The 7,165-nt window shown below is 43.7% G+C and overlaps 2 protein-coding genes across 2 annotated transcripts; both read left to right on the forward strand.

Annotated features, from left to right (window-relative positions):
- Positions 1–573: 573 nt before the first annotated feature.
- On the forward strand, positions 574–2,485 carry hmx1 (H6 family homeobox 1; the record flags this gene model as incomplete). The annotated part of the gene is made up of 2 exons (XM_083693142.1): positions 574–880; positions 1,875–2,485. 2 exons carry the CDS (start codon positions 574–576, stop codon positions 2,483–2,485), a joined length of 918 nt encoding a protein of 305 aa, XP_083549268.1.
- A 2,913-nt stretch (positions 2,486–5,398) lies between these two features.
- Positions 5,399–6,292, forward strand: hmx4 (H6 family homeobox 4; the record flags this gene model as incomplete). The annotated part of the gene is made up of 2 exons (XM_083692812.1): positions 5,399–5,618; positions 5,745–6,292. The coding sequence occupies 2 exons, from the start codon at positions 5,399–5,401 to the stop codon at positions 6,290–6,292; spliced, it is 768 nt and encodes a 255-aa protein (XP_083548938.1).
- Between the last annotated feature and the right edge of the window lie 873 nt (positions 6,293–7,165).

The raw sequence follows: 7,165 nt of genomic DNA on the forward strand, positions 1-7,165 counted from the left end.
GCGCTCACCGTGAGCGCATGCTTTTTGCTTAATCCGAGCCTGAGGATGTCGCGGTATCTGTATTTTGATTTGCACCCTAATTGACCCAAATAAAGCTGCAGCACTCAGAGGTTTCTCTTGGCCCTGGAGGCACGCGCACACGCACGCACACGTACACACACACACACACACACACACACGCACACACACACACACACACACCGAGCGCAGCAGCGAAGGCAGAGGGACTCAGACAGTGTAATTCCCCTTTCCTTGAGTAATCCCATTTGCTATTGTGCTCGTCCAATCGCAGGATGCCCTCGGCTCGTTAAGCGTTTGACTGGACTCGCGTTTCTCTTTACTACATCTACGGTCTCTCCCCCGTGCTCGCGGAGCTCCCGTCCCCGTTTCGAAGCGGTTTGACTATCGCGAACGGGTAAAAAACAACGTTTGAAATGGTGCTTTGGAGCTCTGTCCGGGACGCACAAAGAAGGGAGCAGATTTACTTTGAGTAGAGAGCGCGCACGTCGCTAAAGGAGGAAGGACGCATCGGGACCCGTGACCGTTTTGAGGATTGTTTTCGTTAAGTAAAACATGCGTGACAAGGCGACAGATAACCCGACTTCGGCACCGTCGAGGGTTTCGTCGTTCTTCATCGAAAATCTTCTTGGCTCGGGGAGAAACAAGGAATCAGAGGACAACAGCCAGCAGGATGCTATCGCGGAGGAGAGTAGGGACGAGATAGTCTACCCAAGCAGAGTCCTAGCCGGCCATCGCAGTCAAGTGAGCGGTCAAGTGCCCATTGGCTACAGCGCTGGTCGCTCTCCCCATAGAGACTCGCCGTTAGACTGGTACAGGGGAGCGGCTGCCTTGAACTTCAAACCTTTGCGAAGATCTACCAGTAAGTATCTGTCTACTTTGGATTAGGTATGCTGTTTTCATTAGTCCTTGATCTGGGCCCATTGTAAATGGAAAACCCCCCTAAAAAAACAACTCGCCGCATGACCAAAAAAAGGCCGTAGTTTGGACGTGTGAATGGCCAAACACGAGGTGTATAGTTGGCATGCTGTAAAGGCATATGTGTTTGTAAATAATGTATAGCCTGTGTCAACATCATACAAACGAATACAATTTGAAAAACGCCATCAATATAATTTCTGTGTCACATACACCTAGTATTGTTGTGTAAGATTATGCTGTCACGTTGGTGGTGAACTGGGACATTTCATCCGTGAGACAAGCCTGCTGAGCGCAGCCGCTATGGGGTCACAGCGACGGAAGTAATTACGAAGCTGGCACGTCTACTTTGGATTTGTGCTTCATTAGGTAAAACCAACAAAAGCAGCGCGGCTGCATGGAGCCGCGGTCCCTCTCTCCTTTTCCCCGAACCAGCGGGCTTTCCAAACTCGTTCAAGGCTCTAGAGTGCAATTCGTTTGTCCGATTCGTTAACCCCGCGGGGTCGAGGGAGGAAATGGGCCGCTCGCTTCTGAGCAGCCGCACGCAAATGAGAGGGTCTCGGGAGGTTCTAGGCCTACAGCATGTCCGCCCGGTTCTGGTTTTAAGTGTCGTTGAGATTTAATGTATATAAGATAATACCGGCATTCAATTAGATTCAATATGACAGTATAAGCAGGCTACAGGCCTACCCTATATCCAACAAATGCTTTTTAGGTCTACAGGATCATGACGCACGTGATATAAATACTAGATGATGATTCACCTTGTTTATAATCTCCTCTAACCCTCCTCTCCAAGATGACCTATACCCTGCCGTTACATCATCTAGTCTAGGCCTAGAGGCGACATCACTTGGAGATCATTGAATTTTGAATGATGTCTGACGCAGTCTAACTTTGACTTATGCATGAATGGTTTCTTTTATCTTTCTATTCAGGCCCTCAAGAGGAAACCAGAAGCTCAGACGACCGTGGCTGCTCCAGTGACCGAGATTCCCCGGCCGTCTCCGAACCGACGGAAGGCAGCGACGACGCCGACCGGAAAACGGGGGACAGCAGCCTTACCGACGACAACGACGAGATTCCAAACGGCTTCGACGAACGATCGGACCAGGACACCCCGCTAGACTCGAGTTCGGCTCGGAAAAAGAAGACCCGGACCGTTTTTAGCCGGAGTCAGGTGTTTCAGTTGGAGTCCACCTTCGACATGAAACGATATCTCAGCAGCTCCGAGAGGGCAGGCCTCGCGGCGTCCCTCCAACTGACGGAAACGCAGGTGAAAATATGGTTCCAAAACCGACGGAACAAATGGAAGAGACAGTTGGCCGCAGACCTGGAGGCCGCGAACGTTTCCCACTCGGCCCAACGGATTGTCAGGGTCCCAATCCTCTATCACGAGAGCTCCACGCCGGCGACACTGGGTTTCAACGTCAACATGGCCCAAGTCTCGCCACCTCTTATCGGGTTCTCAAATTCAGTAAACTACCCCCTGTCTTCGTTCGCTCACTCCATGAGTATGCTACGGTCGCAAATGACCGGCTTGGTGTAAATTTGGACATTGATAACCATTCAGTTTTGTTCATATCATTATTGATACCGAATCGTGCAATAACTCAAATGGCCGCAGAAAACAACCAGTAGGCCTAAATGTTCTCTGCATCCAAAGAAAAGGCCTACATTGAACATGAGTATACACACAATAAGTCATAAATTATCTTTGTGTTTTCATTTTGTAAGTGTTTGTTCTGCAGATTACCTTATATTCTTGCCACGGTAGATAGTGTTCTAAGCATGCAGGGCCTGGGAAAGACCCACATTGTCTATGTTTGAATACACACTTATTTTTGCAAAGACTTTTATATTCAAAGCCTTCCAACGTTGTCACTTTTTCACATTATAGGTATAAATAAAATGAATCACGAGAGATGTGTGCTGTCTTGTGTCCTCTCTCTCTCTCTCTCTCTCTCTCTCTCTCTCTCTCTCTCTCTCTCTCTCTCTCTCTCTCCAGCAATTGCATTTCAAGGAAAGCCTAAACTGTGATTCAATACAACTGGAAATGGACCATAATCAATGAAAAATGAATGATGTCAGCGATATCTGGGAACGAAATTAAGTCCAAACATGGCGCTCTTTAACTGCTGTGGTCCAATCAAATCATACAATGTAATACACTTTCATTATAATCTTAGGTATGCCTAAGTATGCTCTCAAACACACAAACCCATGTTGAACAAATGTTCAACAAATGCAAGTTGAACAAAAAAGCAGCAATAGGAGCCAGGGTGTTATGCAACATATTGTTGCATATGCGCACATTGCCCATATTTGAGGGAAGGTTGCGTAGTTCACGTAGCCTACAGGCCTAATGCATCTTCCTGAATAAACAGGGAATATATAAAGCTTCATGTTATGTTTTTATTTGACTGTATTGGATCCACATTAAGCCTGTAGTAAAACCTCCAGACCAACCGTGACCTAAAGGTTGAGGCTATAACTCCTTGTCATAAACTATTTTGCTCAGGCGTAACAATAATCTATACAGGTACAATTATTTTTCCCCACGTTCAATGTTACAACAATACTGTGCAAAGCTGCACAGAATTCAATATCATTTATTCCGTCTTGGCATTGTGCATTAGCCTGCAACTACCGCCTTCCTCTCTTGAAAACGCATCCATTAGAGAATATGGTTTTAAGGCATCATTGATATTTATAAACGGTGGGGGGCATCGAGAGGACGGTTTGGGGTGAGAAATCAATTGGTAGACTGACTGGTGCCCTGGCTGGCATCGGATATTGCATACCATGGCATCGTTAGTATCAGACAGTGCAGGATGCCCCGGATGCACCCAGGTTTATATTTCCACCATGATGTTGATACAGGGCCAGTTTGTTTTTCTCACATTTGGAACAGCACACACAGGCTTATTGACCTGGAGTTCATTTAGTTTTAGACTAGCTCACCTATCTATCTATCTATCTATCTATCTATCTATCTATCTATCTATCTATCTATCACACTCGAAATTGAAATTAAGACTGTTAAACTGTAAAAAGGCTAATCCAAAAAGTTGATCATCCAAAACGAAAAGAGAAATGTGGAATTAGTGTTTGTTTCAAGGCAGTTTATGGGCCGTTAATATTTTCAATACGTTAGTGTATGCGCATGAATAGGCTACTGGTCCGTGTGATAATATATCGAAACAAAATAAGTTATGTAGAAATATTCGATAACCTCCAAGACCGCAAAATGTCAAAATCTAAAAACTAAAATGTGTTGTCAAAATACAATAAATTCACCCAATACGATGACGTCTGACTAACCGAGATTCTGCAGGAGCGACGTCTAATGTTCTAAAATAATGTTTTTCGAAATCAATAGGTTTTTTTTCACATTAGCCTACCATTACCCTCACCTGTGAACAGTTCTATCAAGTATATAAAATGTCAAAATAAGTTTCCTGAGTAGGACTATACTATAACATACTTTAAAGAATCAAGAGCATCTGGCCAAGGATGGATCTATATGCCAGATATCTATATCTATATCTATATATATACACACGCACACAAAATACAGATAGGCTCTAGGTCTCTGTTAGATAGTAGGCTCGGCCTATAATATATTTATCAGTTTACGGTGGAAATCCTTGAAAAACATTGGCCATAGTTTACGAATTAAATAGAAATAACTTTCAAAATTATTTGTAACCGTTGTTGGTGTGTTTTTATCTGTTACAACTGCACACGTTGACCGAATACATTGATAGTCTAAGTGTTTTGTTATTTTCTTCTTACTGAGACACACATCCCATCGAGGAGGCCTCTTGTGTGACTGCATTATCTTTGGTTTCCAGGGTGCAATCATGAACATTAACGTTGAAATTAAACCCTGCCACCACCTTCAGAATCTCCAAAACGTCTAAACACCCAGTTTGATGCCCGTCGCTTTTTTACCCAGTAAAAAAGGTGCATTTTGGCAAACTTCAACTGCAAGGGTCAACACACAAACTAGAAAACGCAATGTCATACACAAATAAAATAATTCATACCGTGACCCAAATATTCCTCAAATGCACGATAATATGACGATTAAATATTAATAATGAATCCATTCCATTCTTAATTATGTAGTCTGTAAAAGTTTTCATATGCACCAGATGTCTAAAAAAAAAAAAAAGGAAAAAAAATAATAATCCAGTCCGATACTCCCCCTCCCCTCCCCTCGCTGTAATTGGCCCCTTGATTTACGTACTCCTTCTGACCAATGGATGAGGACAAACCGAGTCCCATCCAGTCCGTGGAGCATCTGCGAGGCAGAGCATCGCCAGCCCAGTCCCTCGTCGTGTGTGGAGCAATGTTGCTTGGAGTGTCTCGACGCCAGTAGAGTCGCAGTTCTAGAACACAGCGTTTGGTGCGAATTCGGTGCGGGAAAATAAAAAGGTCTCACGTATCGGAGAATATGAACAAGGTTGATGCGCCATGCCGACCCGCTGCCTCATTGAAATTCACCATTGACAATATCCTGAACCTCAAGACGAGCGGCAGGAACTTTGACAGCTGTCACTCCGCCAGATTGCAGAATGAGGACTCGGGAATGTGCAAAGATGATTTCCGCCACCGATTCGAAGATCATGGAGTTCAACGGAGACAAGATCCCGATACGAGACTCCACGAAAGAGGTAGGTTTGAGGCATCTGTAGCATATGCAGAAACGTTTACATAAATATGCAGGCTATTGTCTTCTTATTTCTTATAATTTATGTATGTAGTATTGCTATCGATAATAAACCGCGAATTCCCGACAGAGCCAGGCACGGACTGTAACGGAGCAGCGGAGGCCGTCGTCATCAGCCGGGAGGACGCGTTAAAGATCACGGACTCTCGCTTCGAGAGCGGGGACAGCTGCGATGACTGCTCCACCACGACGACTCACAAAGGCGGCAACAAGAAGAACAAAGTCATAACGAAAAAGAAAACACGCACCATATTTTCCAAGAGACAGATCTTCCAGTTGGAATCTACGTTCGATATGAAACGTTATCTGAGCAGCGCCGAACGCGCCTGTCTCGCGAGTTCTCTTCAGCTCACCGAGACCCAGGTCAAAATCTGGTTCCAGAATCGAAGGAATAAATTGAAAAGACAGATTTCTACTGAACTCGACGGACCCAATAGCGACTTCGCCGACGCAGGAAAGCCGCTGGTGCAGCTCCCAGCCCTCTACAAAGAGAGCAACCTTCTTGGGAGATGCTTGTTGCCTATGCCCCTGCCCATCGTGTACCCAGGGAGTAGCACGCCTTACTTATGTTTCTCGAATGCCAGCAAATACTTTAGCCTTTTCGAAGGGGACTTATGACTCTCAGCTCGCCAGAAAGAGACACACACATTGTGATCTAATGCCAATGTCAGCATTCATTGCGAAAGACAAAACGTTTTGAAATATTGTTTGCGTTTTGATTGTGGGGCAACACATGCGGGCGAGCCTGGCTCAGCCGTATAGTGAACCTTCCTGTGCAGTAGAGAGAGAGAGAGAGAGAGAGAGAGACTAACTATACCCTACATATCACATGTATACGCCAATTAATTTATTGAAGACAAACAACGATTTTGGTATCACACTCAACTTATTTACAAGTTATTACATGCAGACAATAGTGGCGACATTCAGTTGGGCTTCGTTCTGTTTTAGTGATGGTAGGCTACAGGCGGAGGCCTAAAACAATCACTTATAAGCATTTAATTTTGGTCGTTTATTATTAGGACTATTATAATTCTAATTATTATTATTAATATTATTATTATTAGGCCTAAGCCAACAGCATTTCCAGCAGTTTACAAACCGCCAAAGATATATTTGCATGCATTTACTGTATTAAATTGAACTTTGAATTAATGAAATTAACTATGTATTTAAATGAATGTAATGGATTTTCTATGTGTTACGCATGTTTAAAGTTTTATTTCGATTAGAAATTTAGCCTTCTTTTTTTTGGTCCCAAGGCTGGGTAACACTATTTACACTATTTACTGAAACTGTCATTAAAACATTTTATTTAAAAAAAAAAACACTGTTACGCAGTAAGCCTACAATAATTTGCTTTTCCAATAACAGTTAAATTAATGGATATATAATGTTATGAAATTACAGACCATGTCTCGGCCTACTATGTTGTGTCACACACTTGGTTCAGTGATCAAAACAATCAAAATCTGTGAATCCGCTTATCGG

This window comes from Argentina silus (assembly GCF_951799395.1).
Source record: "Argentina silus genome assembly, chromosome: 21".
In the NCBI taxonomy this organism is placed as follows: Eukaryota; Metazoa; Chordata; class Actinopteri; order Argentiniformes; family Argentinidae; genus Argentina; species Argentina silus.